The sequence below is a fragment of the Stomoxys calcitrans genome, chromosome 5 (genome assembly GCF_963082655.1).
Source record: "Stomoxys calcitrans chromosome 5, idStoCalc2.1, whole genome shotgun sequence".
Taxonomy (NCBI): Eukaryota; Metazoa; Arthropoda; class Insecta; order Diptera; family Muscidae; genus Stomoxys; species Stomoxys calcitrans.
Window position 1 is genome coordinate 43,432,986 of NC_081556.1, and position 18,202 is coordinate 43,451,187.

Genomic DNA, 18,202 nt, shown 5'->3' on the forward strand with positions numbered 1-18,202 from the left:
AAATTTCAGGCAAATCGGATAATAATTGCGACCTCTAGAGGCTCAAGAAGTCAAGTCCTCAGATCTGTTTATATGACAGCTATATCAGGTAATGAACCGATTTGAACCATATTTGGCACTGTTGTTGGATATCATAACAAAATACTACGTGCCAAAACTCATTTAAATTGGATAAGAATTGCGCCCTCTAGAAGCTCAAGAAGTCAAGACCCAAGATCGGTTTATATGACAGCTATATCAGGTTATGGACCGATTTGAACCATACTTGGCACAGTTGGTGGATATCATAACAAAACACGTCGTGCAAAATTTCATTCCAATCGGATAAGAATTGCGCTCTCTGGAAGCTCAAGAAGTCAAGTCCCCAGATCGGTTTATATGGCAGCTATATCAGGTTATGGACCGATTTGAACCATACTTGGCACAGTTGTTGGATATCCTAAGAAAACACGCCGTGCAAAATTTCATCCCAATCGGATAAGAATTGCACTCTAGAGGCTCAAGAAATCAAGACCCAAGATCGGTTTATATAGCAGCTATATCAAAACATGGACCGATATGGCCCATTTACAATACCAACCGACCTACACTAATAAGAAGTATTTGTGCAAAATTTCAAGCGGCTAGCTTTACTCCTTCGGAAGTTAGCGTGCTTTCGACAGACAGACAGACGGACGGACGGACGGATGGACAGACGGACGGACATGGCTAGATCGACATAAAATTTCACGACGATCAAGAATATATATACTTTATGGGGTCTCAGACGAATATTTCGAGTAGTTACAATCAGAATGACGAAATTAGTATACCCCCTATCTTGTGGTGGAGGGTATAACAAATATCAAGTTCGGCCGTGCCGAACTTTGAATACCCACCACCATTGATATATTCATCATCTTATTTTATTACAACTCCACTACCATATCCATAGTTATATCCATTTAAGCTGGTCTGCATCATATTTGATTCAAGTGCCGAGATCTCTTATACAAGTCACAGTTTCAGCGATATCGGACAGTACATCTGTTTTTATGGAAGAAAGTTATATATGGCAATTATATTTAAATATGCTCCGATCTGGACAATATCCAGGTCAGATGACGGAAGGCTAAAAACAACTCACTGTTTCAAATATCAGCTAAATCGTATAATAAATGCGCGTTTTACGGATTTTAGACCCAATGTCGGCAGATCGGTCTATATGGCAAATAAATCGACATATGGTGTGATGTGAACTATTTCCGGTTCAAACAACGGGAAACATAGTCCAATTCACTGTTCTAAATGTCAGCGAAATAGGGTATTAATAGAGGCTTTTAGAGGTTTGACACCCTAAGTCGGCAGATCTTTATATATGGCAGCTATATCTAAATATGATCCGATCTGGAGTATATTCGGGTCTAATGACGGAAGGCCCACATCAACTCACTGTTTTATATATCAGCTACTGCTTTTATGGGCTTAAGACCCTAAATTGGCAAGATCGTTCTAAAGGGTGATTTTTTAGCTATTATTTTTTTGGCAACTCAACTTTAAACAGCTAACGCACGTTTCGAGTTTTGATTCACTGGTTTCACTCTCAAACATCTTCAGTTTAGATTATAATTTAACCATGAATCGTCGTAAAAACGAACAATGATTGCAAATTATTGAATTTTATTATCACAATGCGTGCTCTGTTAAGAAAGTTCATCGTGCGCTTCTTCCATTTTTTGGACGAAGCTTATTTTTAGCTCAATGTGTACGTAAATAACCTTAATTGTCGATTTTGGAGTTAAGATCAGGCAGAAGCATTGCAAGAGCTACCAATGCATCTAGAAAAAGTCACAGTCTGGTGTGGTTTATGGGCTGGTGGCATCATTGGACCGTACTTCTTCAAATATGATGCGAATCGTAGGTTAGGTTAGGTTTAAGTGGCAGTCTGCCATCAGACTCACTTAGACGTTTTCGACCTTTGTGACATCACAGGTACAAAAGAAGGAAGATGCCTTCTAGTTTTTACCGTTGAACCATCCAAATCGCTTTAAAAAGCCCAATAACTTGCGAATGTTCGCATCCGCTAAATCAGACAGGTTCTCAAAGAAATGAGAACCTAAAGTGGAACTCCTTCTGACTGATAGTGCGGGACACACATACAGAAGGTGTTCTATAGTCTCTACTACTTCTATGTCCTCACAGCTATAGGAAAAGTAGTTGCGGCAACCTTCAGTCTGTCAGCATGTTTTCCGATCAAACTGTGACCTGTCATGGCGGACACAATGACTGAGACGTCTGTTCTAGCCAATGACAGCAAAGCAGTAGACCTCTTTAAGTATAGATTAGGCCACATAGTTTTGGAATGCTCACAGCCCCCTCTTTGTAACCATGTATCATTCGTTGTCCATCGGGCCTGGTCTTGAAAACTTAGCTTACATGTCGCTATAGGCATACCCACAGATTTCAGTATCCCTGGAATGTGTAGGGTAGTTCCTAGTCTCGCAAGCTCGAACGCTTTACAGTTCCCAGGGATATCTCTGTGGACCGGCACCCGGAACAGGTGAATTTTGAACTGTTCAGCCATCTCGTTGAGAGATCTTCGACAGTCGAGGGCAGTTTTTGTGTTCAGAAATACGTTCTCCAATGATTTAGCGGCTGCCTGGCTGTCTGAGAAGATATTTATGCCAATCGTCGTAATGACATTATATCTTAGCCGTTCCACCACTTCCTTAATTGCAAGGATCTCCGCATGAAACACACTGCAGTGGTCGGGTAACCTTTTCTATATGACCAATTCTGGACCTTTAGAGTACATCCCAAAGCTCCCTTAACCTCGCGGCAGTGGTCGTGCGTATCGTACCATAACTGTAAATGGTGAGCGCTATCTTGAGATGATGTCCAACTTAACTTGCACGACATGTGGTTTCAACAAGACGGTGTCACATGCTTAAGCCGTAAACAAAGAAGGGCTTGCAGGTTTGAAGGTTAGGTTGAATGAGGATGATAAGTATACGCCTGGGCCCAATATTGCCAATTGTAATTCCTCAATAGCCTTTCTCTATAGACTAATTTGAACTGTATTTGGAAGGCATGACAGAACACCGCTTGCAAACTATCAGCCAAATCGGATAAAAACTGCGGCTTGTAAGGACTCAAGACGTTAAATTGGGAGATCGGTTTATATGGGAGCTATGTCGGGTTATACACCGATTTGGACCGCTTTTGGCACAGTTGTTGAAAGTCATTATTAACACTGCATGCTCAATTTCAGCCAAATCAGATAAAAATTGCGGCTTGTAGGGGCTCAAGAAGTCAAATTGGGAGATTGGTTTATATGAGAATTCTTTCAGGTTATAGACCGATTTCGGCCGTACTTAGCACAATTGTTGGAAGATCGGTTTATATAGGAGCACAGCACAGCCTTGCATTGACGGAACCCTAGTATTGCCATCTGGGAGATCATGTTACACGGATGGATCAAAGCTAGAGGACAGAGTGGGCCTGGGGGTCTACATTCAGAACCCAGGGACTGAGATCTGTTTTAGACTGTCTGACCATTATACCGTCCTGCAGGCGGAGATCCGTGCGTTCACGGAATGCGTGAAGTGGTGTGGTACTAACGCGAGGACGTCGAGTGTGAACATCTTTGCCGACAGTAAAATTGCCATAAGGGCAATAACAACCAGGACGGTTAGGTCACGAACAGTCTTGCAGTGTAAGAAGGAGATTAACGTCTTCTCCGAGGATGGCAAATTTCACATCCGCTTACTCCATAACGGAGTAAGCGGAAATGAAAGAGCAGACGACTTGGAGGTGAAGGCCAAAGGACTGCCTTCAATAATCTTGGTTATCCCGAAGCCTTTCGGGTCGATGCAGTCCGAGTTATGAGAGTGGGCTACGAATGCGAATACAACATTGTGGAATACGAAACTGTCGGTAGGACGGCGAAAATCCTATGGGGGCATCCAAATCGTGAGAAGACAAGGCTATTACTGAAAGGAAGCCAGAAGGTGGTCAGTATAGCTATTGCTATCATAACGGGACACAGGACTATGAGCTCACCTGTGTAAAATCGGCGTGGCAAGTGATTACATTTGTAGCGCATGCGGAGAAGATGATGAGACTTTGGAGTATTTCTTTTGCCATTACCCGGCTTTCGCGTCTACCAGATACCGGTACTTAGGTAGAAGCACAATACCGGACATGAACCAACTTAGGGGAGTGGTATCGAAAACAATTAAGGATTTTGAAAGTAGCATGGAATTACTCACTTACATTTTTTTTAGAGGTTAATTTATAGTTTTTAGAGCGTACAACAAGCCGAGGAGATTGGTTTATACAAGAGCTATATCTAAACCGATATAGCCCATTTGTAATCCTCAACGACCTTCATCAACATTATGCATCTGTGCAAAATTTCGATCGACCGATTGAAATTCGACCGAAATCATGGGGTATATGTAGACTTTTTGCCTTAACTGTATATTGCATCTTGTTTGTACCAAAAATTGACATTAAAACTTACCTTGTAATACTTAAGCCTATGGAAGAAAATTTATAACCCTAAAATACTTGCCTAGTTAAAACCGTCATATGTACCTACTTAAAAGCAATATGTTTACCTACATAAAACCGAGATATTTGCTAAAAGTGAATTTTATAAAACAGTAAAATCTTTAAACCACTTACCTTTACTATGGCACTAGAGTGAATTTATGTAAATATCGAAAGAAAAATTGTCAAAGGTTGAACATTGCTAAAGTTGAAAACAAAACGAAAAGTAAATAAACAAGTGAATTAAAAGCAAATAAGAGCGTGCTAATTTCGGTTGGACGGAATCTTCGATACCCACCATGAATTCTGCTAAAAATGTACACTTATTTGGCACTAATGTTGTAAGTCTAAAGATAGGTTTTTGGACCAAATTTTAGCCAAATCAGGTGAACATTTAGTCATCTAAGAGCTGAAGAAGTCAAATCCGCGATCGGTTTTATATGAGGGCTATATCTGTTTATAGACTGATTCGGACAATACTTGAAATAGATATTGGAAGTCATAACTTAAGTCTTTGTTCCAAATTTCAGCTAAATCGGATGAAAATTGAGGGGCCTAAGAAGTCAAATCTGGTGATCGGTTTATATGGTGGCTATATCTATTTACAGACCAATTAGGATAATACTTAACATGGATGTTGGAAGTTATAATTCATTCACCAGGTGAAAATTTAGGCTTCTAAGGGCTCCAGAAAGCAAATCCTTTGATCGCTTTAAATGAGGGCTATATCTGTTTATAGACCCATTCAAATCATACTTAGCTTGCATGTTGTTATGTTATAACAAATTTCAGCCGAAAAGGTTGGAAAATGTGGCTTCTAATGGCTCAAGAAAACAAATTCGGGGATCGGTTTATATGGGGGCTGTATCTGTTTATAGACCGATTCGGATCATACTTGACATAGAGGTTGGAAGTCATAACTCAAGTCTTTGTTCCAAATTTCAGCCCAATTGGATGAGAATAGAGGCTTCTATTGGCTCAAGAAGTCAAATCCGGGGATCAGTTTATATAGGGAATATATCCAAATCTGAACCGATAAGGCCCATTTGTATCAATAAGAAGTATCTTTAAGCTTTCAACCACTATCGTAATTCGACAGACGGATATGACTAGATAAACTCAGAATGTCGAGACGATCCAGAATATATATATCCTATAGGGTCACAGATCAATATTTCGAGATGTTACAAATGGAATGACTGGCTTAGTATCCCCCTTCCTATTGTGGAGGGTATAATTATAAACTGCTATAATTCAGAGCAATCGTTTAATGTGAACTCTACTAAAAACATCAGCGGTAATTAACATATGTTTAGCTATACGATTATTGTTTATTATACCACCGAAGGAAGGAGATATAATCATTTTGTAATTCCGTTTGCAACACATCGAATTATCCATTTCCGACCCTATAAAGTATGTCTATTCTGGATCAACGTAAAAATCTAAGACGATCTAGCCATGCACGTCAGTCTGTCCGTCTCTCTGTTGAAATCACGTCTTTAAAAATAGAGATATTGAGCTGAAACTTTGCACAGATTCTTTTTTCGTCCATAAGCAGGTTAAGTTCGAAGATGGGCTATATCGGACTATGTCTTGATATAGCCCCCATATAGACCGATCTCTCGATTTGAAGTTTTACGCCCATAAAAGCCACATTTATTATACGATTTTGCTGAAATTTCAGACATTGAGTTATATTAGACCACTCGACCTCCCTCTACAATTTGCCCCAGATCGGTCCAGATTTGAATATAGCTGCCATAAAGACCGATCTCTCGATTTGAAGTTTTACGCCCATAAAAGGCGTATTTATTGTACGATTTTGCAAAAATTTAAGACAGGGAGTTGTGTTAAACCCTTCGACATCCTTCTTCAATTTGGCCCAGGTCGGTTCAGATTTGGATATAGCTGCCATATAGACCGATCCTCCGATTTTGGGTCTTAGATCCATAAAAGCCACATTTATCATCCGATTTTGCTGAAATTTGGGACAGTGAGTTATGTTAAGCCCTTCGACATCCTTCTCTTATTTGGCCCAGATCGGTCAAGATTTGGATATAGCTATCATATAGTCCGATCCGCCGATTTAGGGTCTTAAGCCCATAAAAGCCACATTTATTGCCCGATTTTGCTGAAACTTGAGACAGTGAGTTGTGTTAGGCAACTCGATATCTTTCTTTAATTTGGCCCAGATCGGTCCAGATTTGGATATAGCAGCCACATCCACCGATACCTTGATTTAAGGTCTTGCGCCCATAAAAGCCACATTTATTATCCGATTTTGCTGAAATTCAAGACAGTGAGTTATGTAAGGCCCTTTGACATCCTTTTTCAATTTGGCTCAGATCGGTTCAGATTTGGATATTGCTATAGTATAGTCCGATCTGCCGATTTAGGGTCTTAGACCCATAAAAGCCACATTTATTATCCGATTTTGCTGAAATTTCAGACAGCGAGTTGTATTAGACCACTCGAAATCCCTCTACAATTTGACCCAGATCGGTTCAGATTTGGATATAGCTGCCATATAGATCGATCTCTCGATTTGAAGTTTTGCGCCCATAAAAGGTGCATTTATTGTCCGATTTTGCCATAATTTGGGACAGTGAGTTGTGTTAGGTCCTTCGACATCCTTCTTCAATTTGTCCCAGATCGCTTCAGATTTGGATATAGCTGCCATATAGACCGATCTCTCGTTTTAGGATTTTGGACCCATAAAAGGCGCATTTATTGTCCGATGTCGCCGAAATTTGGGACAGTGAGTTGTTCTGGGCCCTTCGACATCGATCTTCAGTTTAGCCCAGATCGGTTCAGATTTGGATATAGCTGCCATATAGACCGATCTCGCAATTTAAAGTCTTGGCCCCGATTTCTCTGAAATTTAACACAGTGACTTTTCGACATCCGTGTCGTATAAGGTTCAGATCGGTTTTTATTTTGATATGGCTACCAAAAAAGACGAATATTTTGTTCTACAAAATTGAACAATGACTTGTACTTATTAGACGACTCAATATCCGTGTCGAATTTGATCGAAATCGGACCATATGTCGATATGGCTACTATGGAGGCATAAATTATGAATTTTTCACCGGATTTTGATGGAAGGTAGTTTACATATATACCTGAGGTGAGTGGTGGGCGCCTTTTCACTTTTTTTTTCAAATAAAAACTAAGTTTTGACTTAGTCTAGGGTTTTTAGAGAATCCCGATTTGTAATATATTGGGTTGCCCAAAAAGTAATTGCGGATTTTTTAAAAGAAAGTAAATGCATTTTTAATAAAACTTAGAATGAACTTTAATCAAATATACTTTTTTTATACTTTTTTTCTAAAGCAAGCTAAAAGCAACAGCTGACAACTGACAAAAGAAAGAACGCATTTACAGAGTCACAAGCTGTGAAAAAATTTGTCAACGCCGACTTTATGAAAAATCCGCAATTACTTTTGGGCAACCCAATAGTTTTTCGATTTCATGCTTTGAGAACGTGGCAAGCCTATGGGCCTGCAATCAAAAACCCTTTTTCTGGCAGTGGCGTTTTTAAGCGCCGCCAACCACAAAAAGACAGACCTATTTACACCAACACGCACACACACACACACACACATTAGTGCGCAGACCCTTACAATACCACTGTGCATTGGCTTGTCGGAAGAATAATTTATACCATGAATATACACATATCAGCGCTTTTTTCTGTAGACAATTTATGAAGGCAACATGCAAATAGTTTTATTTTACAAAGAAAACTGACACACATTCAAACATTGTCAATTTTGAAGGCTCATATGCTGACATCATGACACTTGACTGGAGAATTGTAGAATTTGACAGCGTTTTAAGCTTCATATGTTTTGACATTTATAGCGATTTGACGTTTGCGTTTACGTTGGTCCGTGTAATGGTAAAAGTTCTCATTAATGTCATAGGTTTCCATCTCCATCCGATTGTTAGGGGGCATAAGGGCCTGTTGTTTCAAAATTAAATTGGTATTGGCATTCAAAAGGTTGGCTTGATAAATTTCACTGAAAATGAACAAGTGCAAGATAGAGAGGGGGGGTGAAATTTATGTTTTTGGTTTAGTTTAAGGCCACATTTAACGGAAAACTTTAGCAAATCATTCGAAAAGAAAGCTTTCCATTGAATTCACCTTAAGAAAGTTAAATACAAAAAAACTTACTTTTCTTATAAAATATATAGGTGCGTTACTAAAGTTTTCCGTTTCCATTTAGATATGTTGTAGGGCAACCAATATTCATTTTTATAAAGTTTCTCATTACTTTGCTGTATTGTAATTTAAAGATCTTTTGTAAAATTTGTTTTTCTTTTCTCCTTTTCAAGCCTAACTTACATGATCTTCTGCAAATGGGCAATATCCTCTGTCATGCGTGACATTTTCTCCTCTTGCTTAATGCGCATGATTTGGCTACGTTTGTTGTTCTCCTCTAACAATTTGATGATATGCTGTTGCTCGGTGAACTCCAATTGTTTGGCATAGATTTTCTCATTGAGAGTATGTACCTCCTGTGAACAGGAACACAATTCTTGGGTCAGCTGATTGAATGAAATCGAGGACTAGAGCGTCAATGACACACCCATTTCAAATCCATAGAATCATAATACAAAGACATACCTCGGCAATGGTGTTATTCTTCTCACCCATTTCCACTATCTTTTCGCCCATGTGCAAGCGATGATTGGCCTCGTTTTCTTGCAGCGAGTCAATTAATTGGCTGCGAACTTCCAGCAGCTGTTGATTGCGCTGCAATTGCATCTCCAATTCATATATTTTGGCAAGGGATTTGGATAGCTGAGCATTGAGTTTTGCTATATGGCGATCCTTTTCATTCTCTGATTGGCGTAGTTTTGTTAGCTATGTTATGGGAAAAAAATAAACAAAGAGAGAGAGAAGGGAAGAAAGACCTGTAATAGGTAGTTTATACGGCACATCGTTCTCATCGTTGTGGTGGTGGATTAGAGTTGCCACACCCTTTGCCCCTAAAGTGGATATCAGATTCATACTCTACTCCCAAAAACCACATTTAAGCTACATAATGATATAGTCGGTATATATGTCTGGTTTAGGTGGAGTTTATGAGATAAGACGTCCCTGAAACACTTGGCCATAAAACAGATACCAGAATTGAGCCCCTTTTTGCCATAATCCACAAATAAGTACAGTTTGAGGGGTATGTAGGATGGAGCGACCACCCACGCACTTAGCCCAAAAAAAATATCATCATCGTGCTCTTCTCTTAAATTCATTTTATTTGAGCCTCAATTGTCATTGGTTTAGGAGGGGATTATGGGGTGAGACGATTCCCAAACACATAGCCTCAAAATTGGATATGAAATTATTTTTCTACTTTCAAATACCTATCATTTGAGCCATAGTAGGCAAACATGGCCGGTATGATGGGAGTTTAAGGAGCGGACCCTGAAATAATATCAGCATAGTGCTAGAGCATGATTTTTTTAGCCGCATAATGTGAAGCATTTTGAAGGTGGCTATTAATATTCAAAGGTTATCAACATTCAAAATCATATTTCAAAGCTACTACTTGTGATGCCACATTTTTACAGATCAGTAGGTCCTCCTGTGTCTATCCCTAAGACCCAAAAGACAATTTATTTCAGTCCATTATTGTTGCGATACACATGTCCTGCTTTTGGGCTTTGGGTTTGGGGAGTATACCAAGTTCGCACTCTACTCTTAAATACCTTTCATTTGATACCCATGTTGTCTCAATCGGTAACATATCCGTCCGGGTGGGTTATGGGATGGGGCGTCCCCCCAGTTTATTTGACGCAAACATTTTATACCAATTTCGTGTTTTTGGGTTGCCATAAGGTGGCATACAAAATTTCGGTGCACGCGTCTCCGAAATCTGGCGTTTTAAAAAATTGGGGTATGGAGGAGGGTCCGCCCCCCTTCGGATATAAAAAAATTGAGTACTCTATTTACACCGAGGCTTAAATAAATGTTCATGAAAATCGGTTCAGCCATTTTTGAGTCTATACGGAACAGACAAACACACAAAGCGCAACAATTTAATGTTTATACCCACCACCGAAGGATGGGGGTAAAGTCATTTTGTCACCTCGTTTGCAACACGTCGAAATATCCATTTTCGACCCCATAAATTATATATATTCTTGATCAGCGTACAAATCTAAAACGATCTAGCCATGTCCGTCCGCCTGTCTGTTGAAATCACGCTACAGTCTTTAAAAATAGAGATATTGAGCTGAAACTTTCACAGACACCCCCTTTTTTTGTTTATAAGCAGGTTAAGTTCTAAGATGGGCTATATCGGACTATATCTTGATATAGCCTCCATATAGGTCGATTTAGGGTCTTAAGCTCATAAAAGCCACATTTATTATCCGATTTTACTGAAATTTGGGACAGCGAGTTGTGTTAGATCCTTCGACATCCCTCTTCAATTTGGCCTAGATCAGTCCAGATTTGGATATAGCTGTCATATAGACCAATCTCTCGATTTAAAGTCTTGGCCCCATGAAAGGCACATTTGACACAGTGACTTATGTTAGGCTTTTTGACATCCGTATCGTATATGGTTCAGACCGGTCTATATTTGGATATGGCTACCAAAAAGACCAATATTTTGTTCTATAAAATTGAACAGTGATTTATGCTTATTAGACCTCTCAATATCCGTGACGAATTTGGTCCAAATCGGGCCATATTTCGATAAATCTGTTATAGGAGCATAAGTTATGCATTTTTCACCCGATTATGACAAAATACCCGAGGTGGTGGGTATCCAAAGTTCGGCCCGGCCGAACTTAACGCCTTGTATCCTACTATTCATCCCTTTCTTTTTCTCGTTTCCAGATTTGATTTGGGACTCTCAACTACTTTTTTCTTCTTCTCTCGTTTAACCTAACCTAACCCATATGCAAGATTTGTACTCTATTCCCAATGCATGGTGTTGGAAACCCAACGTTCGAATATAAAATATTCTTGCATTCACTTACCTCAATTTTATTATCTTTGGATTCATTTAATTTTTTGATGTCATTTAACTCCTGCTGCAAGCCCCTTAGGAAGAAATATTCAAGAAAAAAAAATAAAATGTTTCTGTTGTTTTATTTTAAAGTAAACTCGTACTTACTTAAGGCGATTTTGTGCAGTTTCCAGTTTGAGTGTTAAATCCTTGTTTTTAGATATATCCTAAAAATATTTTAACGATTAAAAATATTTCACTTTTTTTAAAACCATCAGGGGTGTGTCACTTGAACAAGGATTTTAAGGATTAACCTTAGTTGCATCACAACTTAGTTAGCCAATTTCGCCATCAATTACAACTTTCGGATTTAAGTAAATTTTTGTGTGATGGGAATGAAGACAAAAACACAACAAACGGTTGACTTTAAGCAAAGCACACTGAAGGACAACGACATTGATTCCGCTTCCCCAAGAGAGGGGAAAACCACCGCTGACAATTGTTTGTTCTGATAGTTTCGCCAGGATTCGAACCCAGGCGTTCAGCGTCATAAGCGGACACGCTAACCCCTGCGCTCTGTTAGTCTCCTCCACCTTGAAAGATTAACGGACGGTAATCCCAGTGTGTATCAAGCAATTAAGGAAGTGGTGGAATGGCTAAGATATGTCATAACGACGATTGGCATAAATATCTTCTCAGACCAGGCCAGGCAGCCATTAAATCGTATGGAGAACGTATTTCTGAACACAAAAACCGCCCTCGACTGTCGCAGATGGCTGAACAGTTCAAAATTCACTTGTTCTGGATGCCGGGCCACAAAGATATCCCAGGGAATTGTAAATCGGACGAGCTTGCGAGACTAGGATCTACCCTACATATTCCAGGGATACTGGAATCTGTGGATAAGCCTTAAACGACATGTAAGCTAAGTTTTCAGGACCAGACCCGAAGAATAACGAATGATAGATGGTCACAAAGAAGGGACTGTGAGCATTCCAATATCTATGGCCTAATTTAGACTTGAAAAGTTGTATCGTTTTGCTGTCACTGGCTAGAACAGAAGTCCCAGTCATTGTGTCCGTCATGACAAGTTACAATATAATCGGAAAATATGCTGACAGACTGAAGATAGCCAATAACGACTTTTGCAGAAGCTGTGACGATATCGAAGATGAGGAGACTATACAACACCTTCTGTGTGTGTGTCCCACACTGGCAATCAGAAGGAGTTCAACTTTGGGTTCTCATTTCTTTGAGATCCTGTCTTATTTAACTGATTTAAACATTCGCAAGTTGTTGGGCTTTATAAACCGATCTGGATGGTTCAACGGCACGAACTAGAAGGCATTTTTAATCTTCCTTTCCTGTGGTATCACAATGGGCGAAAACGTCTGTTCCAATCTGCTGATACAAGCAGCGACTTTTTAACCTATTCTAACCTAATCCCATTCTTTGAACTATCGACTGGAAGATTGGTAGATGGGATAAGGCAGATGGCGAACGGACGCATGCAGTATTCGCACTAAACTCAGGCCGTCTCACAGACCTCAACAAGTCCTAAAGAGTTGTGTCACGACTCAACAGTTGTTCTTGAATACTTGCATGAGAAACTATCGACCAGATCGCTAAGTCTGGTGAGTTGCATGAGACTGAATAAGGGGGTCGAAACAGAAGCCAAAAAGTTCTGTGTGGGCGGGCCATCCGGTTTGATTGTGCTCAAGGTATTCGGCAGTGGGGAAGGACGGGAATCGAAAGGTACTTCGACAGAAGCAGCTAGTGAAGCATCTAAGGAGGAAACGTCCACACCTGAGGAAGAGTGGTTTTACGGCTTTCGCAACTGCCCCTGAATGCCTTAGGAAACTCATCATGACGAAATCGAACGAATCTTGTGACGATGAAATCCTGGTGGACACAGAAGACGAAGCTAACACAGTCCACTGTGAAGCCTATGGACAATGGTCCGGTTGCTGCAAATTAATATTTACCCTTGTAAGGCCACTTCGAGGGCACTCAAGGTCCTTCTGACGGCAGGAGGATTTGTCTTTGTTCTTATCCAAGAACCATGGGTTAATCGAGGAATGGTATGTAGACTAAGAATTTCTGGATATAACTACTCAAGGGTATAGGAAATGGAAGACATAGAGCCTGTATTCTTGCAAAGAGTGCTCTAAATGTTTTTCCTCTTCCGTCGCTAATCAGTAAAGATTCAGTAGTAGCCAGCCTAGAAAGTCTTATTACTGCTATGCAGACGAAATTAAAATATTTCTTAGGGGTAAGGATCCGAACAAGCCATGCAGAAGGGCCGAAAAGGTCTTGCATATGGCATATGACTGGGCTAGACCCAGAAGTCTCAATGTTAACACACTGAAATATGCATGTACACGAGGAAGACGAAGATGGGACAATTTGACGCGCCACGTTTTCTCAACAAAACGATTTCGATATCTGACAAGGTCAAACACTTAGGAGTGATCTTGGATAGGAAACTTAATTGCAAGTGTCACATTCAGGAGCGTACTAAGTAGGCGCACATAAGTTGGACTCTATGTAGGCGGGCTGAGGCTCAAAATAAGGCCTGAATCCGAGGATAATCCACTGGCTCTACAGGAGCGTTATTAGACCAATACTCAGTAGTTTAGTGGACTGCTATGGAGAAAAATTGCAACATAAGGACCATACAACAAGTTCAGAGAACATGTTGTCTTGGCATAGGCGGAGCGATGAGGAGCACGCCCACTAGGGCACTGGAGACTATTCTAGATATCTGACCCATTGACATACAGATTAAGTGTGAGGCAGCCACTGCGGCTATGAAACTCAAGGTAATGGGAGAATGGATTAAGGATGGGAGCATTGCAACATAAGGACCATACAACAAGTTCAGAGAACATTTTGTCTAGGCATAGGAGGAGCGATAAGGGCCACGCCCACTAGGGCTCGTGAAGATTATTCTAGACATCCGACGGATTGGCATACAGATTAAGTGTGAGGCAGCCACTGCGGCTATGAGACTTAAGGCGATGGGAGAATGGATTAAGGATGTGAGCAGCTCATACTATCGCGGTATAATCGAGGCGACGGTAGGAAACCCGAATGGAAGGGCAGTGTAAGAAGGAGATTAACGCCTTCTCTGAAGATAGCACGATCCCCATCGTTTGGGTGCCGGGCCATAACGAAGTAAGGGGGAATGAAAGGGCAGACGATTTGGCAGTTAAGGCCAGAGAACTGCCATCAATAAACTTGGGTAACCCGAAGTCTTTCGGGTTGATGAAGTCCGATTTAAGGTCATGCGCGACAAACGCGTTAGAGGACGAGGCTTTTACTGAAAGGCAGTAAGAAAGGGGTCAGTACAGCTTTTGGTGTCATAACGGGACACATAGGACTGCAAAATCGCTCACTTATGCAAAATCGGTGCGGCAAGTAATAGCATGTGTAGGGCATGCGGGGAAGATGATGAGACGTTGGAGCATTTCCTATGACATTGCCCAGCTTCCGCGGCTAACAGACACCGGTACTTAGGTAAGAACGCGATACCAGACATGAACCAACTTAGAGGAGTGGTATGGAAAAAAATTAAGGATTTTGTACGTAGCATGGAATCTTTAAAAAAAATTTTCTTTTCCGAGGTTACTCTTTAGTTTTTAGAGCGCACAACAAGCCGATTAGTGGCTTAGGTGTGTGTCCATAATGGCATAGCGGATTGATATCTGGACCTTTTTTCAACCTAACCTAGAGAGAAACCTCTGAATTTACGGAGAGACAACATCTGATTTGGATAAATCCAACAATGTAGCGATCCATTGTTTGAGTGGCATAGCCCTCGTTAGTTAATGCTAAAGCAGTTCCATACATACCTCAACCAATTCCTGATTCTTCTTCTCCAACACAGAATTTTCCTCCATTAACTTTTGAATTTGTTGATTCATTGTGGTGATTTTCTTTAAAAATTTGGGAGTTTCTTTATCGTTTTCATATTTCAAAGTTTGTTGTTCCATGCTGCTTTGTAAGACCTTCAATTCCTTCTGCAACTTTTGAATCATGCCATTCTTCTGGTTGACCTCTTGAGATCGAAGACTTAGGTCTTTCTCCAGGGCTTTAAAATTGTCTTCAAGTTTCTGAAATCTGTGTATGCCAAATAAAGTTTCCTAAGTTAGTTTAAGAAACACTTAAAAATTATGGAACATTTTACTTTTCATTGTTGTTTTTAAGCTCGTTGGTTATATTCTCGTTTTCAGCCAAAGTTGATTGGAGTTCTGCAATTTTTCCTTCATTGATTTTAAGTAACTTTTGTAGCTAAAATTTGGGAAAATTGATTTTCAAAGGTCATAACAAAAAAAAAACAAGTGAGAGCCTGCTAAGTGCGGCCGGGCCGAATCTTATATAGCCTCCACCATGGATCGCATTTGTCGAGTTCTATGCGCAGTATCTCCTTTTAGGCAAACGAAGAATATTGAATAAAAATTGTTATGCTATTGGAGCTATATCACGTTATAGTCCGATTCGGAGCTTAAATGAATGCCGAACATTGTAGAAGTCATTGTGTCATATTTCAGTTCATTCGGATAAGAATTGCTCCTTTTAGGGACTCAAGAAGCTAAATATAAAATTTCAGCCAAATCGGATGAGAATTGCGCCCTCTAGAGGCTCAAGAAGTCAAGATCCCAGATCGGTTTATATGGCAGCTATATAAGGTTATATACCGATTTGCGCCATACTTACCACAGATATGGGAAGTCATAAGAAAACACCTCATACAAAATTTCAGCCAAATCGGATGAGAATTTCGCGCTCTATTGACTCAATAAGTCAAGATCCAAGATCGGTTTATATGACAGCTATACCAGATTATGAACCGCTTTGAATCATACTTAACACAGTTGTTGGAAATAATACCAAAACACTTCGTACAAACTTTCAGCAAAATCGGGTAAGAATTGCGCACTCTAGAGGCTCAAGAAGTCAAGACCCAAAATCGGTTTATATGACAGCTATATCAAAACATGGACCGATTTGGACCATATTTAGCGCAGTTATTGGAAGTGATACTAAAACACGACGTGCAAAATTTCAGTCAAATCGGACGAGAATTGGGCCCTCTAGAGGCTCAATAAGTCAAGACCCAAGATCGGTTTATATGACAGCCATATCAGAACATGGACCGATTTGAAGCATATTTAGCGCTGTATCAAACAATTGATCGATTCAGACACGTATATTGAAGGTCATGAGAGAAACGTTGTTCAAAATTTCTGCCAAATCGGATGAGAATTGCGCCCTGTAGAGGCTCAAGAAGTCAAGATCCCATATCGGTTTATATGACAGCTATATTAGGTTATGTACCGATTTGCGCCATACTTACCGCAGCTATGGGAAATCATAACAAAACACTTCATGCACAATTTTAGCCAAATCGGATGAGAATTGGCTCAATAAGTCTCTATTGGCTCAATAAGTCAAGACCCAAGATCGGTTTATATGGCAGCTATATCAAAACATGGACCGATTTTGCCCATTTACAATCCCAACCCGATTTGAACCATATTTAGCGCAGTTGTTGGAAGAGATACTAAAAAATCACGCGCAAAATTTCTGTCAAATCGGACGAGAATTGCGCCCTCTAGAGGCTCAATAAGTCAAGATCCAAGATCGATTTATATGGCAGCTACATCAAAACATGGACCGATTTGGCCCATTTATAATCCCAACCGACCAACACTAAAAAAAAATATTTGTGCAAAATTCCAAGCGGCTAGCTGTACTCCTTCGAAAGTTGCTTTCGATCGACAGACGGACGGATAGACGAACGGACATGTCTAAATCGACTTAAAATGCCATGAGGATCAGACGCATATTTCGAGGTGTTACAAACAGAATGACGAAATTAGTATACTCCCATCCTATGGTGGAGGTTATAAAAATCTGAATTCTTTACTTCTTTGATTTCTTCCTCTTTTTGTTCAAGAACCGCAAGAGATTCTGATTTGATGACTTCATTAACTGCTAGTAACTCGTCTTTATGCTTACTGCATAACTCTCTGCAATATTCTTTTGCCTCAGTGAGGGAGTTATTGTAATCCTGCAAACATCAAAAAATTGAAAATTTAATAAATATATTAGATATATTAGTTTGACAATTCAATATGCGAATGATGTTTGATCCATCTCAGGATCAATACACCATATAGACATAGCAATGTATCATACCTCAATCAAATGTTTATTTTGTTCTTCCAAAGAAGACTTCTCCTCTTGTAGGGTTTCAATTGTTTGCTTCAACTGTGAGATTTCAATATCATTCTCCGGTTTCAAAGTTTGTTCATGTATGATGGCCTGTAAGTCCTTTAACTCTGTCTGCAGTTTCTCAATTATATTATTCTTCTGCTCCACTTGCTTGTGTTGAAGGCTTAGATCGTTTTCGATGGCTTTAAATTTTAGTTGAAATTCTTTAAATCTATGAATTGAAAAATATGATGCATAACTATATAAAACACTTAAAACTAAAGAAGAATATGAACTACCTTTCCTGTGCATTTTGTAGTTCTTCTTCCAAATTCTTCTTTTGACAGAAATCTTCGTTTTTCTGGTACTCCCAATGAGATTGTAGATCAACGATTTGCTTTTCGCTTTTTTCAAGTTTCTTTTGAAGCTGAATAATCAAACAATCAAAATTTTAAGTCAAAAACTGGGCTTTTACA

The 18,202-nt window shown here is 39.8% G+C and overlaps 1 protein-coding gene across 4 annotated transcripts in view; it reads right to left on the reverse strand.

Moving 5' to 3' along the window:
* Positions 1–8,211: 8,211 nt before the first annotated feature.
* Positions 8,212–18,202, reverse strand: part of LOC106081054 (interaptin) — a 31,548-nt gene continuing 21,557 nt past the window's right edge. The window contains exons 9-19 of one of the 4 annotated variants that reach the window (XM_059369605.1): positions 18,026–18,153; positions 17,712–17,958; positions 17,440–17,583; positions 15,697–15,800; positions 15,362–15,629; positions 11,676–11,734; positions 11,539–11,602; positions 9,170–9,409; positions 8,888–9,111; positions 8,717–8,820; positions 8,473–8,561 (exon numbers count right to left, since the gene is read on the reverse strand). In XM_059369605.1, the coding sequence (XP_059225588.1) occupies positions 8,745–8,820; positions 8,888–9,111; positions 9,170–9,409; positions 11,539–11,602; positions 11,676–11,734; positions 15,362–15,629; positions 15,697–15,800; positions 17,440–17,583; positions 17,712–17,958; positions 18,026–18,153 (1,554 nt within the window). In that variant the 3' untranslated portion in view covers positions 8,473–8,561; positions 8,717–8,744. Of the gene's footprint in view, positions 8,562–8,716; positions 8,821–8,887; positions 9,112–9,169; positions 9,410–11,538; positions 11,603–11,675; positions 11,735–15,361; positions 15,630–15,696; positions 15,801–17,439; positions 17,584–17,711; positions 17,959–18,025; positions 18,154–18,202 lie in introns of all 4 variants that reach the window. The other 3 variants (XM_059369604.1, XM_059369603.1, XM_059369602.1) reach the window with 3 other exon arrangements.